Here is a 15,446-nt window from a genome sequence, read left to right as displayed (position 1 = left end):
CAAGGCTCAGCCTGCTCCCACTTGGGGGGAGCATTTCATGGCCTCCCCAAGTAGGTGCTCTTTTCTCTACTACTTACAGCTGGGGGAGGCTTGTCTTGCCAGGGGTGGCATTTTGCATGCAAAATGCCCCCCTACCCTCAGGGGCCCTTCTCCCACCTTTCCTCCCACCCCCCACCAAGGCACAGCCTGCTCCCACTTGAGGGGGCATTTCATGGCCTCCCCAAGTAAGTGCTCTTTTCTCTACTACTTACAGCTGGGGGAGGCTTGTCTTGCCAGGGGTGGCATTTTGCATGCAAAATGCCCCCCAACCCTCTGCGGCCCTTCTCCCACCTCTACTCCCACCCCCCACCAAGGCTCAGCCTGCTCCCACTTGGGGGGGCATTTCTTGGCCTCCCCAAGTAGGTGCTCTCAGCCCCCATAGTCCACCTCCTACAGCCCCACACAAACCCAATTCCCCCCCAGCTGCCACACACAGACCGAAATCCCCACATTAGCCCCTCACAGACCCAAATCCACCCCCAGCAGCCCCACACCCATAACCCCAGGAACAGGCTGGCAAAGGCCAGCCCTCTCCCTTTGTTCCCTATGCTGGGAACTTCTAAACTCTCTTTCCCTGGGCAATTCTGCACAGCCCAGGAGTGCCACAATGGTGGGCACACTTCTGAGTGCCAGCTGGTCCCTGTGAAAGAGCACCTGAACCACAGACACCCTCCCTCAAATTCCGCCACCACCTACAGAGATGGCTGGCCAGCCAGCCCCATTGTTCCCTATGATGGGAACAATCAGCCCCCAAAGTCCACCTCCTACAGCCCCACACAAACCCAATTCCCCCCCAGCTGCCACACACAGACCGAAATCCCCACATTACCCCCTCACAGTCCCAAATCCACCCCCAGCAGCCCCACACCCATAACCCCAGGAACAGGCTGGCAAAGGCCAGCCCTCTCCCTTTGTTCCCTGTGCTGGGAACTTCTAAACTCTCTTTCCCTGGGCAATTCTGCACAGCCCAGGGGTGCCACAATGGTGGGCACACTTCTGAGTGCCAGCTGGTCCCTGTAAAAGAGCACCTGAACCACAGACACCCTCCCTCAAATTCCCCCACCACCTACAGAGATGCCCCATTGTTCCCTATGATGGGAACCAACTGCACAACAAAGAATAAAACACGAACAACACAAAATAAAGTTTTTTAAAAATTACTTTCTCCCTTTCAAAGTACAAGTAGGCAAAGCATTATGATACATTACACCAGCAGTCCCCCACACAGAAAAATAACACAACTCACTTAACATCAGAGAATCACAAAGCACAATTCCTGTCAAAAACACTTTATTTCTTGAACAGCTTTAGGTTACACAGCAGGGGGGCACACCAAAGGGCATGGCAGCAGTATCTTACACAAAAATAACACAACTCACTTCACATCAGAGAATCACAAAAGCACAATTCCTGTCAAAAACACTTTATTTCTTGAACAGCTTTAGGATACACAGCAGGGGGGGCACACCAAAGGACATTCCAGCATTCCACCTCACAAAAATAACACAACTCATTTAACATCAGAGAATCAGAAAAACACAATTCCTGTCAAAAACACTTTATTTCTTGAACAGCTTTAGGTTACACTGTAGGAGGGCACAACAGGACATGATAGCAGTGTACTACACAAAATAATACAACCCACTTCACCAATTCAACCCACTGCAATTGTGTTTGGGTGATTCTCTGATGTGAAGTGAGTTGTGTTATTTTTGTGTAGTAGACTGCTTTTACGCCCTGTTGTGCCTTTCTACTGTGTAACCTAAAGCAGTTAAAGAAATAAAGTGCTTTTGACAGCAATTTTGTGGGGTGATTTTGGGATGATTCGTTGGGAAAATGCCTCCCCCCCCAGGCGTCCGGGAAGACGGAGGCATTTTCCCATTGAAAAACCCGAAAGAAAGCCGAAACAAGCAGAAACAAAGCCGAAAGCCGAAAGCCGAAATGGCTAGCTGTTTCGGCTTTTGCCTGTATCCGAAACAGATTCTTGTTTCGGGTAAACCCGAAACAAGAATAACGAAACAGTGTGCCTTTGCACACCCCTACTACCAACTCTAAACAAAAAGAAGGCCCCTCTGGCTATTAACATGGCCACCATTAAAAGTTTGTGGCAGGCTTTAGAGGAAAAATACAGCCACATCTCAGTTCTTGACACTAAAGGATAGGTGGAACTTTCTTACATCGTCAATTGCTTGTGTGATGAGGCACTAAGGAAATCCATCCACCAAACATCACAGGGGATGCAAGCCCTGAAACTTACTCATAGACAAAAGGCTGTAGTGTGTGACTTTTGCCACAAGAGGGGGCATTATGCAAGGAACTGTAGAGCTCGCCAATACAAAGGGAATACACTGAGCACATGACCCCCAGAGAACATAGAGACAAGTGGATCTGATGGGAAGATAAGGGGAGGCTTGCATGGAACAAAAACAAATCCTCCTAAGAGTTTTGCCGGCATGGTTTCAGATGATAATTTTCATGTGAAAAATGTATGGCTACTGGACAGTGGGGCAACGGTCCATCTTTCTCATGATAAGGCTTACTTTGAAAGCTTGGATGAGGGCTATAAACGCAGTATGACCCTTGCTGATGGGTCTTCATTGAAGATGGAAGGGACTGGAACAGCAAAAATAAGCGTTTTGGATGTTCATGAAGAAATAGTGGAAATAGCTATGGAAAATTATATGTATGCCCCTAAGTCTGACCAGAATATTGTGTCTCCTGGAAGGATGTTGAAGTCTGGGATTGAATTTTCAGTGAAAGGAGATGTCTTCTGCATTTGGGAATTCTTGTTGGGTATGCACTCAGTGGGAAAGGACTTAAAATAATGAATCCTGAAACATTTTCAGTTAAAATAAGCAATGTGGTTTACTTTGATGAAAGTGACACTTTCCAAGCTCCTGAGAAGGACTCCATGGTGGAAGCCACCTTAGAACCTGAAGAAGTCTCTTTTACTGATTTGGCTACAAGTCCACCTGCCCGGGATGCCAACCCACAGGAGGAGCACCAAGAAGAGGCTCCACTATCAGAAGGGGAGGCAGGAACCCTGGAATCAGAAGGGGGAGCAGGAAAGGCCAGGCCAGAGACCAAGACCACTGCGAGATGTTCACAAAGAGTCAACAAAGCAGTACCACCACAAAGATCTGAATTCTGTGCAAATGTGCAACCTGTTTATGATCCCTCAAGCTGGAAGGAGATGACAGAAATGCCTACCCATGAGAGAAACAAATGGATGGAAACTGCACATGAGGAATTTGAATCCTTACAAAGCAATCAAACATGGACACTCACTGAGTTTCCAGCTAGAAGGAAGGCTATCGGATGCAAATGGGTGTTCAAGGTGAAATACAGTGCTGATGGAGGCATTGATAAATACATAACTCGACTAGTGGCCAAAGGATTTACACAGCAACCTGGGACTGACTTCACTGCAACCTTTGCACCTGTCGTGAAGTACACATCAATAAGTACCCTGCTAAGCATAGCAGCATCAAGTGGGATGTATGCTGAGCATCTAGATATCAAAACTGCATTTCTTAATGGAGACTTAACTGAGGAGATTTATATGACTCCGCCAGATGGAATTAAAACGAAAGGAAAAGAGAACCTTGTATGCAAACTCAACAAAAGTCTCTATGGTTTGTGCCAAGCTGCAAGATCATGGAATGAAAAGCTGTCTGAACTGCTGAAGGAACAAGGATTTCAAAAAGGAAAAGCAGAGCCTTGCCTATTTTCAAGACTAAAGAATAGACAGTTTGAGTATGTTCTTGTGTTTGTGGATGACTTGATCCTTATCGAACAAGGCATCTTGTTTTTCTTTGCTTCTACTGCTTTTCTGAGCATTGGCCCTGGGAAGGTGGCTCCTAGAGGACACAAGCTAGGTGCAGGGCCCAGTAGAACTGTGATTCTGACTTGCTCCTTCTCCTTCCCTCCCTCCTGTGGGAGAGGAACCCTTTTTTCCTTTGCAAGTAGGATGGCTGGGGATACCTTATTCAGGGGCCCATAGAATTGGACTCCTTAATCCAATTCACTTGAACTCTGGCGGGCCTTAAGTGACCAGCATCCCTAGCTCAGTGGCAAATTTGGTGTCATTTGGATAAAAAACAACCTCCTCCCAAACCCATACTGAATAAAGGCATGCTACAGGATGGGATAAGGAGGATTTCTGCAAAGGATGCCTTCCTCACTTTGTGAAAGGAAAGAAACAACAGATCACAACAAAGAAGGATGGAAAATGCAGAGTTTTCAACGGAAAAGTTAATATATATATATTCTTAGTCACTGTAAGAGTAGGAAAATTAAATGAATGCAGAAAGTTTTTTTCTTGTAAAAAATTGCCAGTGGTTGGCTAGCGCTCTCCTGCTAGGCCACTGCTTGACTATCATTTTCTTTCCATAGGAATCAGTAGAGAGAAGTCTGTCTATGCCAAGAGGCATCTAATTTCGGGGGGGGGGGGTCTGTAAAACTGAACCCTTTAATTCAATCTGTTTGAAATGTTAGGGGGTATTTAGATTAGAGGAAGGACTATGTTCTGTGCAAATTTAGTGTTGTTATCTTCATAAGCTGCCGAGACCCCGAATACACTCCCCACTGAAAATAATATCCTTGAAATGCCAGAACCTACAAAACTACATAAATTTGAATCCTGGAGCAATAATATCCAACCCCAAAATCAGCACACACACACACCCCAATCACGGGTCATAGCTTTCCAACTGGGTCATAGCTTTGCAAACAGAGGCAGGGGCATCTCTCCCCTCTAATCACACCATTGCAAAGGATGAGCAAGAGCACTCCCAGCCAATCTATTGATTTCCTCGCAATGACATCTCTCCCAATCAGATCCTTGTAAGGGAAGAGCACAGAGTAGCCCCAATCACAAGCTCCAGAGCTGCCATTCTCCTTCTCCCCTCCTTTGTGGGTTGGTAGAGAGATTTTTCTTTCCCTCTGAAAGTTGAAAGCCCAAGTTTGTTCAGGGGCTCATAGAATTCAAACCCATTGTCCAATTTGTTTGAACTTTGGGAGTTCTTTGAAGGACAGGCAGAAGACACTCCACTGCAATTTCAGTGATATCTGGTTGAAAAACAACAACTCCAACAACCCCCCCCCCGAAAAACTTCCTCCATATGGAATGATGAAAAAACTGCCAATCTCATTCTTTATTTTGTTAAACAGATCACAATAAGGAAGCATGGCAAACAGAGAGTTTTCAGCAGAACTGTAAACTTTTTTTATTGTCAGTCAGTCACTGTAAGAGTAGGAAAATGAAATGAATGCTGATAGTTGGGTTATGCCTAAGCCTTTTCTGGAACTCTCTTGCTAGGCTACAACCATTTTAGAAAATCAGTAGAGATAAGTGCAGCTGCACAGAGAGAGACCTCCCTTGGGTGACCCCCTGTGTTCAATTTGCATGAAATTTAGGCAATCTTTAGATTAGAGGAAGAACTGTGTTCTGTGCAAATGTGGTACCATTATCTGTATATATAGCTGCCCCAGACCCTTGAATAGATTTCACATTGAAAATAATTATTCTGAAGGGAAAAAACACTCATTTGACTCATGAATCCTGCCCAGAAATAAGCAATAACATCAAAACTTCCCAACTAAATCTAGTTGAGAAATAATAACGAAGAAATGCATACCCCTAGTTAGAGTTTCAGACTAGGACATTGAATCTCCTTTCTGCCATAGAAAGTCAATGGGTGACCTTGGGTCAGTTACACATTCTCAGCCTAACTTACCTCACAGGCTAGTGTGAATTGGCCATTAAAGAGCACCAGCATGCCTTCCAGTAGGCCGATGGCCTTCCCCCACCCCCACCTGTGCTGCACCAGCGCTGTGACAGAACAGTTCAGCCTAGCCCATACAAGCTGTGTGCAAGGTGAGGGTGGCAGCACCCAGCCTGTCTGAGGCAAGGTGAGGGTGGAGGTGCCTGGTTCAGCCCACCCAAACCATGCAAGTGTTGAGGAGATGGAGACATCTACTGGCTTGGCCCACATGAGCCCTGTACAAGATAGAGTGGGCAATGCCTGATCCTCATTTGATGTGAGGGAGGCAGCACCTAGCCCACCCAAGAAAGGAAAAAATGAGGTATCCCTCACAAGTCTGTGAAGGTTCTCCACTGTTCAACTGACCCAGCCCAGACTGGCGACTGGCACCATGCAACTGGGTCGTAGCTTTGCAAACAGAGGTAGGGAAGTCTAGAAAACTGAAGATGGGGGAGGAGATTGGTTGACTGACACGTGGGAAGTAGAGAAGAAGATATGTATAGGTCAACTGATAGAGAATAATTAATGATAAGGTTTAAACATGAGGATTGACTAACTAATAATATTTTCTTTCTTTGACAAGATTTATATGCACCAAACTGAATGTATAGAAGAGTTAAATTGATTGAGTATCTGAGGAGTTATATAGAATTACCATAAAAAGTTGAAATGAGTAATATATAGAGAACAAATCAAATTGTTTGATTTAAATGTGGGAAATTTTTATGGTTTATGATATATAGGTTTATATAGAATTATTCAAAACTGGAAAATGGGATAAATTGTTTATCTAAAGACGTATAGTTTGGGTGTATAATAATTAAAGGAGTTAATGATGCACTGCTTAATATAATGGAGAATGTATATCTGTTTTAGACAGAGGAATTTAATAGAAGTAAGGGAAAAGGGACAGAGGGTGGGAAAGCTGTTGGAAGTCAACAAAAGGGGGGGAAAGGGAGGGGGTTAGAAACGAAAAATTAGGGGAAAATTGATTGTAATGTAAAAATAAAAATGTTCTAACCCAATAAAAATTTTTCAAAAAAAAAAAAAAAGGAAGTAGAGAAGAAGATAGGAAAAGAGAGAGACTATGAAGACTTTCAGGGAAGGGGTAAGGGAGGGAGTGAGCTGCCCCCTGCAAGTCCTTGCAGGTTCCCACTTGTTTGGGTGTACAAATGACTGATTAAGTGCTGGGAATAAGCATAAATAACACAAATAAAAGAGGACTGGAATCTGGACAGAATGTATGATGAAGTCATTCAATAACAGTACAGTTTTATGCAGAGATATTCCAGTCTAAATCCTTTGAAACCAACTATTTCTATTTCTTTGGAATCTGCAATTTAGGACTGTATTGTAACTTCCTGTATTGCAGATTTCTTTTGAGCTAGGGCTAAAACACAGGACAAGTTTTTAATGCCAAAGCTCAGTTCTGGAACATGGAATCAGCAGACGATTCTTCACTGCAACACAACCACAGCCAGGATATCATATATCCAGGGATATCAGGTCTTTCCAGGAAAGCCCATTTACTCCAAGGCAACTAGCCATGGTTCCTTTCATAGCAATTAACCAAACTCTTTCTTGACCACTACCCATCACTGAATATTGCCTGGCTGCACCTTTTGTAACATTTTGATGTCAGTTTCTTCCATGAGCATTGCATGCAGTTCGCTAGTCAGCACCTGCACAGTACCAACAAAGCCTCTCAAGTAAGGCTCATGCCCGTTCCCCTCTTGCCTGCTGATCAGTGGCAGAGTAGTGCCTCAGGTCCCATACTTCATGCTGGTGGCTTGAAAAGGAAAAATGGGTTGTTGGCAGCTCTAGCTACAGCAAAGCCAATCAGTGTCCTTTTTTTCACCCCTCACCCTAGCTAGATCTCCTTGATCAGTCATCAATGATTGAACACCTCTCCCTTTTTCTATGGGGAACAGACCACTTAAGCAGAGACCAGTCTTCATTTGTGTTTGACATACCACAAGTAACCCAGTCTGTAGTCAGCAAGCCAGAGATAACCTATTTGCAGATTGCTCAGGAAAGTGAACCAAGCCACATATGTGTATTGTATGTCCAAGGAATTAAACATGTTAAAGACATTCTAGAAAACCTTTATCCACTGAACACAAGATAAAAATGAGCAAATGTGACTAGTCCAAAGAGCCATCATTGACTCCATGGCACAAAACTCATAACCTATGCGTAATAGTCAGATTCAAAAAGTGAGCCAAGCCACAAACTGCAGTCACACACATACACAGAGAGAGGGAGACACTGTTCCTTACACAATCACATACAAAAGAAACATAGAACTCAACTTCTTTCACACACATGACAGTACACACATAGAACACACTTCATAGCTACCCAGAATCCCCACCCCACCCCAACACAGAGAACATGTAACATACAACATCATCCATTCTAACAAACAAGACACATACAGGTACGTAAGACAACTCATGTAACATATGGCATACACATATACCCCCCCCCCCGGCACACGCATTTCAACCTGGTGGTAAGGCTCTTTCAAGTCCCTCCATCCCAGTTCTTAGGCACTTGGCAAGCAGCAGCAGCCACTCCAACAGAATTTAAACTGGTTTAGCCTTAGAAACTTTTTGTGGTGGCAACTGTTACTATATGCCAGTGGCCTCTAGATATAATCCAAGCCACCTCTATCAGGTGGCCAAGCCTAGTATGGGACAAAGTTTCAGCATGTCCATTGTCTGCCAGCAGCTTCAGCTTCCCCAAGCAAGACTGGATCCACTTGTTGCATTACTGCCTGTTGTTGCCCCAGTACCAAGTCAGAATAGCTGTGGCTCCCATCACTTACCATTCCATGGCATGGTGAGAGCCTGGGGAGGGAGAGAGAACATGCATGAGTTGGTGGGCCTTTCCATTCTTTGCATGCCTGAGATTTCTACTGTCTCTCTTTCGATTGGCCTCAATCCATACAGACATTGTTAGATGCGAAAAGTAAGAGCAGCAAATGAGAGTGGGATGTGAGCAGTAAGCTGAGCTGAGCAGGTAATAGAGTGAGAAGATTAGCAGGAAATAGGAAGCTTTCCCGAAATATGGCATCAATGCCCCAACTTTTCCCCTTTAGGCAACTGACAAGCATACTTATCTCCCTCTAGTTAGCACTGGTCTTCCTTCCATCCTCTATCAGTCACTAAATTCTAGATTCCTAAGTGCCCCTTCTGCTCATGTTAGGTAGTTCCATTCACAGAAGAGACGCAGAGCAATTCTTGAAGATTCTCCCCTCTCACAGCAGCCTCCTACTTACACCCTAACAATGTTCCTGGGAATCTACCAACCCCAATTTCTGGGGAACAGAAGAGAGCAGCAAGAGGCAGGAAATATATAATTTATGCAGAACAGCTTGCACTGCACAGAATCCAAGCCTCAACTGTTTCACAAAAGACAACAGAAGAACAAAGTCTTTCTCTCTTTCTCCCTCTTGAGAAGGAAACTGATCCTGCCAAGATTACCATGTGGTTTTTATGGTTTGGCAAAAAAAAAAAAGTTGAGGTGTAAGAGTGTTAAATATAAAGTAAAATTAAAACAATTCTGTTAGTAAAATAAATAAATAAATTACTGGCTTGTGATTAAATGCATTTCCAAACCTTTGTGGTAAAACTGTAAACCTGGAACAGGAAAAGACAACTAATATGTTTATGTCTTGAAGATTTTATAACATATACAAAATTTTTATTGTCCCAAGTGATCCACTGAAAACTGCAAAGGAAAGCAAATCACCGTTGTGACCTCTAAATGTCCATTTTCTATATTACCATTAAGAGATTTGATGGCGCATGATTCTTGTAATAATATCTAAATTATATCACACAGAACAGTGCTGAGTTTAAATAAATGGTTGGTTACATTGTAATTTTAGCATTAAATATTGTCATTGGACATGAAAGGATATCTAATACTCGGTATACAACACCATGCAGAACAATAACATAACTTCTCAGCTGATCTTTGCTTACCAATACAGGACTCCCCGGAAAGTGAATAGCTTCCATTGTCATGGAAACCGCTTCTGCACTCACAGTGGTACCACCCTGGGAGGTTAACACAGCGTGAATGGTTGTGACATTCAATGATTCCCTCTGCACACTCATCAATATCTGCCTCAGAGAAAAACACAAGCCAGCCAGGATATTAATTTCCTTTGACACAAACATTTTAGGTACTTAAAATACACATTACACAAAAGCCTTCTAGGAAAAAATGCATACACATTTTAATGAATTGAGGAGGAAACTTGACTGGCACTGAGTACCACACAGGATTCTTTTTTTCTTACCCCTGTTCAGACTTAGTTCTTTATAGCTACCCTTTGATGGATTCTTTCTGGATTTTATTAAGAGTCCAGGAGCCACAGAAGTGAGCTGCATGGACAGCAAGTTGCCCACCACCATCTGAGCTGCTCAAAGTAAACAACTTACACATTTTGGTCCTTTAAATTTCCTTTCCTGTGTATGTTGGTAAAATGTTCAATAAGATAAAAAAGTAATAATTGTATGCCTCTTTTATTAAAAATACAGGATGGGATTCTCCCCCCCCCTTTCTTCTTAAGAACAGAAGATTGAGTCATAATCAGGCATATATCAACACACTTAACTTTCAAACAAACTTCCATCTACATACATTGTGTGTGATGAAATGAGACTTCATTCCAGTTATCTGTGAAAAAATCCCACCTTTGCAAGGTAAATGTTTAATCTGGACTCTGTGAATGCACAGAAGTTAAACTAAAATCAACTTCTTCAGTCTGCCAAGCTAGCAGGATGGTGATTCATACATTGATGATAACAAACAGAATAAAAGAACTTTCCCTGTGACAGACGGAGCTGCACATAAGGGAACCTCCTAGAATAGTAATTATCAGTCCAGCAGTATGGGGAGGGGGAGAGGTTTATAGAAGAAAGAGGCCTGTCCTTTGTAAGGATTAGTATTTTTTTTAAAAAATGGGGGGGAAATATGGCTTCGATGAAAAACAACAGGAATGGATGGCAGACAGTCAGAGGACTAATATGAAACCACATTTTTCTGTTTAAATCGTCAGCATAAATGGTAAAGTTTAGACTGAGGGAATCAAGATGTTGTTCATTTTATTTTCCTTTGTTCAAGTGTTGTTAGACATTTTTTTCTCTGTTAGCTCTTTCCTCTTTTTGTTTTATCTATAACTCATGATCGCTTATGCTAGTAAAGTTACATTTTTCTTTTCCTGAAATTTGTGTTATGATGGTTTGTCTGACCCTCATAAAAGTCAATTGTCACTCAAACCTACCAAGATACCAAAAGAAGACAGAAGGATGTTTGCCTGGAACTGAATTCTCTAATAAATGAGGCTTCAAAATTTCCCCTACATCCATGGTTAGTTATAGATGAAGGGTAGCATGTAACTGGAAGAAGAGCCTTTGAAGGACAAAAATAGAATGGCAAAAATAGAATGTTTGTCTCTATAATTCATATTTGGTGGTGGCAGTAAAACAAGTACAATTATTTTTGTTGAGGGGTGGAATAAAACCAGAGAGAAGAAATTCACATTAGGGTCTAACAGCTTTGGATCTGGGCCACTTGAGTGAAGTCCACATCCATCTGTTGGAAATACAATGTCTTGTGTACAGAGAAGGCAGAAGACACAGAATACCTGCAAGGGGCATGGGTCTGACAGTTAGATGGCAAAGTGAGATCCTTCTTTCCTCCTCTCTTCTGTCCTTCTTGCATGTCTCCAGATTGGTATACTTAGCTACTTCCTGCTTCCTGCTGCTTCCTGGAAGTCCCTCCTCCCTGTTTACTGAGGTCATTGGTATCTATTCTGTTTCTCTCCTTTCTGTCAATGTAGTTCCTGAATAAACTCCATTCACTCCTTAATCAGACTCAAGATCATTCCTAAGATACATCAGAGCCTACATAGTAGCAGAAGATGGTTCATGGATTGATCTCTGATTAAAGGAATAAGACTCACCAGAGGTTCCCCTCATAAGCTGTGTGAGAGGGGGTGGAGGACAAAATGGCCACCTACAGCATTCAGCAGGTTTTAGTGACAGAAAGGCTGAATGAAAGAAACTATGTAATCTGGAAAGCCGACATGCAGAGCCATCTAAAGGAACAAGGATTTTGGCATGCAATTAAAGATATAAGACTGGCAAATAAGGAACCTGAAAAGCAAAGAAAATGGGATAAACACAGCGACAAAGCCAAAGGGATCCTGTTTAAGGGTTTAGAGGACCAGGATATTTTGTGGGTGATTCATACTGATAAAGCTAAAAATATCTGGGAAGAAGTTCAAAGACTTTATGTAGATACTTCGCTTAAGAGTAGAATGTTTTTACAAAGGAAGTCGATCTGTGTTAGAATGGGAGAGCATCAGAGCTTGTGTGAGCACCTGGATGATTTTCTGGCCTTAGTCCAGCAGCTTCACTCAGCTGGAAAAGATCTCCTTGATGAAGATCTGATAGTACTGTTGCTGATCAGCCTGTGACCTCAGTATGAAAGTTTCATAAATCAAGTAGAAGCTAAGAAAGATTTGACTCTGAGTTACACCATAACCATGGTGGAGGAGTATAATAGAAATAAGGAATTCCAGAATTCAGACAGAGGGTCTGGACTGAGGCACTGTGAAAGTCACTTCATTGATCTGGCATAAGTAGTTTGGGCATCGAGATGTAAATGCAATCAACCAACTTCAAAGCAATAATTTGATGAAAGGCATGCAATTTACAAAGTGTGTTTTTGAAGAAAAATATATATGTTGCATTAAAAGCAAAGCAATCAGACACAGCTTTAAAGGAAAAAGAGAGGAGGAAAATGAGGCAAGACAGTCATTAGATTTAATACACAGTGACATATGCGGTCCAATAAGAATAGCAACTCCAAGTGGCAACAAATATATTCTCACCTTCATTGATACATTCTCCAAGTATACTGTTACATACATGATCAGGGAGAAAAATCACGTGCTGGAAAAATTTAAAGCTTATGTAGCAATGGTCAGTAACAGATTCCAGAGAGGGCCACTGGCACTCTGCTCTGACAATGGAGGTGAATATGTAGGACATGAAATGCAAAGTTTCATGACTGAGCAGGGGATTCAGCATCAAGTCATTGTGCCATACATGCCAGAGCAGAATGGAGTAGCAGAGAGAAAGAATCACTCTCACACTGAAATGGGTAGGTGCATGCTTCTTGAAGCAGGGCTACCTGAGAAATTCTGTGGAGAAGCAATTAACACTGCTACTTACCTGCAAAAGAGACTTCCCATCAAAGGTGCAAGCAGTACCCCATATGAACTATGGTATGGGTACAAACCAAGTGTGAATCTCCTGAAGGTTTTTGGATCAAAGCCTACAGTTATGTTCCTAATGAAAAAAGGTCTAAGATGGATCTCCAAGCAGAAGGAATTATTGTGGGGTATGCACAGGGATGTACAGGATACCGAATCCTTAACCCAAAAACTGAAACTATAAAAATCCGCCACATTGTCTATGTTAATGAAAGGAAGGTAGCAGACATTGGTGAAAGCACACTAACATGAGAAAATGAAGAACAGCCACAAAGAACAGTAAAACTACTCATCATGGACTGTACACATGACACAGCAGTGGAACCCGCAGAGCCAGAAGGGGCCACAAATCCAGAAGGGGCTGCAGAGCCAGAAGAGGCCAGAAGGAGCCAAGAATCAGGTGATCAGAGAGAGTAAACAAAAACATACCACTGAAAAGACTTTCCTATCTGGCAATGATAGAAGTTGTGCCTGAACCCTCCACATGGGAAGACATAACAAAAATGCCTGCCAGAGAAGCAGAGAAGTGGAGAAGGGCTGCACAGAAAGAGATTGAATCTCATTAAAAATCAGACATGGACCCTTGAAGAATTCCCTCCAGGGAAGAGAACAGTTGGGTGCAAGTGGATTTTCAAGATCAAACAGGATGCAGAAGGCAAAGTGCAAAGATACAAGGTGAGATTGGTTGCCAAAAGCTACACCCAGAAATACGATGAAGACTATGATGAGACCTTTGCACCAGTGGTGAGGCACACTTCAATATAGGTGCTCCTGAGTATAGCTGCTGCACGAAAGATGCACATGAAGCATCTAGACATAAAAAACAGCTTTTCTGCTTGGTGAAATAAAAGAGGAAGTTTACATAGAAGAGGCAACAGGATTCAAACAATCCCAGGACAGGTGCCTCGTGTGTAAACTGCAAAAGAGCTTATATGAGCTCTAATAAGCTGCTAGATGTTGGAATGAAAAACTACACCAAATGTTGACCAAAGAAGGTTTTAAGAAAGGCAAAGCTGAACAATGCCTTTACTCAAGGTACGAAGACAATAGATGGACTTACATTCTGGTTTATATTGATGATCTGATTTTGTGTTATGAAGAGGAGGAGGACTATGATGAAATAGTCCGACATCTGAGCCAAGAGGTTGAAATGAAAGGAGTTATCACCTACTACCTGGGAGTCCAAGCAGAAAGAGAAGAAGATGGGAACTATCTTTTCAGCCAAAAACGGAAAGTCCTAGAGTTTCTGGAATATATGCAAATGGAAAATTGTAAGACAGCAGATACTCCCATGGAAGTATGTTACCTAAAGCAACAAGGAAACAATGAACTCTTGCCCAACCATAAACAATACAGGGAAGCAATTGGAAAATTAGTGCACATAAGTACACTAACGCATCCAGATATAGCAGCAGCAGTTGGCATGTTTTGCAGGAAGATTGAATCACCAAGCAAAAGAGATTGGAATGCAGTCAAGAGACTGGCCAAACACCTGAATGGGACTATGCATCTGAAACTGAAGTTGCCAACAAGTGATAATCCCAGATTGGTGGGATATATGGATGCAGATTGAGCAGAAGGTACAAAGGACAGAAAGTCTACCAGTGGACATTTATTATTTTATGGCAACAGAGCAGTGAGCTGGAGTAGCAGAAAACAAGAAACTCTGGTTCTGTCCTTGACTGAAGCTGAATATGTATCACCAGCAGAGGCATGCAGACAACTGAAGTGGATGCTGCAATTGATTAATGACTTTGGGACAGAAAAACCCAAACAAATAAAACTCTTCGAGGATAATCAAGGGTGGATAAAACTTGCGCAAACGGAGAAGATGAATTCTAGAACCAAACATATTGATGTGAAACAACATCTAGTGAGAAATATGCAAGAGGATAGGCTTATTGAGTTGGAGTACTGCCACACAGAAGAGATGATCGCCGATATACTTACTAAGACACTCCGTAAAGATAAGTTTGAAAGTCTATGCAAGAAGTTAAACCTTGTGGACTCCGTACACTAGACCTTGAGAAGGGATGTTGGAAATACAGTGTCTTGTTTACAGAGAAGGCAGAAGACACAGAATACCTGCAAGGGGCATGGGTCTGACAGTTAGATGGCAGAGAGGGATCCTTCTTTCCTTCTCTCTTCTGTCCTTCTTGCATGTCTCTAGATTGGCATTCTTAAGCTACTTCCTGCTTCCTGCTGCTTCCCATAAGTTCCTCCTCCCTGTTTACTGAGGTAGTTGGTATCTATTCTGTTTCTCTCCTTTCTGTCAAAGTTGTAGTTCCTGAATAAACTGTCTTCATTCATTCCTTAATTAGATTCAAGATCATTTCTAAGTGTGA

The 15,446-nt window shown here is 42.5% G+C and overlaps 1 protein-coding gene across 1 annotated transcript in view; it reads right to left on the bottom strand.

Moving 5' to 3' along the window:
• NELL1 (neural EGFL like 1) overlaps positions 1 to 15,446 on the bottom strand; it is a 910,256-nt gene that overhangs the window by 87,623 nt on the left and 807,187 nt on the right. The window contains exon 16 of the mRNA XM_054969963.1: positions 9,797 to 9,937. Coding sequence (XP_054825938.1) covers positions 9,797 to 9,937 — 141 coding nt within the window. The remainder of the gene's footprint in view (positions 1 to 9,796; positions 9,938 to 15,446) is intronic.

The sequence above is a fragment of the Eublepharis macularius genome, chromosome 2, assembly GCF_028583425.1.
Source record: "Eublepharis macularius isolate TG4126 chromosome 2, MPM_Emac_v1.0, whole genome shotgun sequence".
Taxonomy (NCBI): Eukaryota; Metazoa; Chordata; class Lepidosauria; order Squamata; family Eublepharidae; genus Eublepharis; species Eublepharis macularius.
Note: the sequence above shows the minus strand (reverse complement) of the source record. Positions and strands in the feature narration are given on the sequence as shown.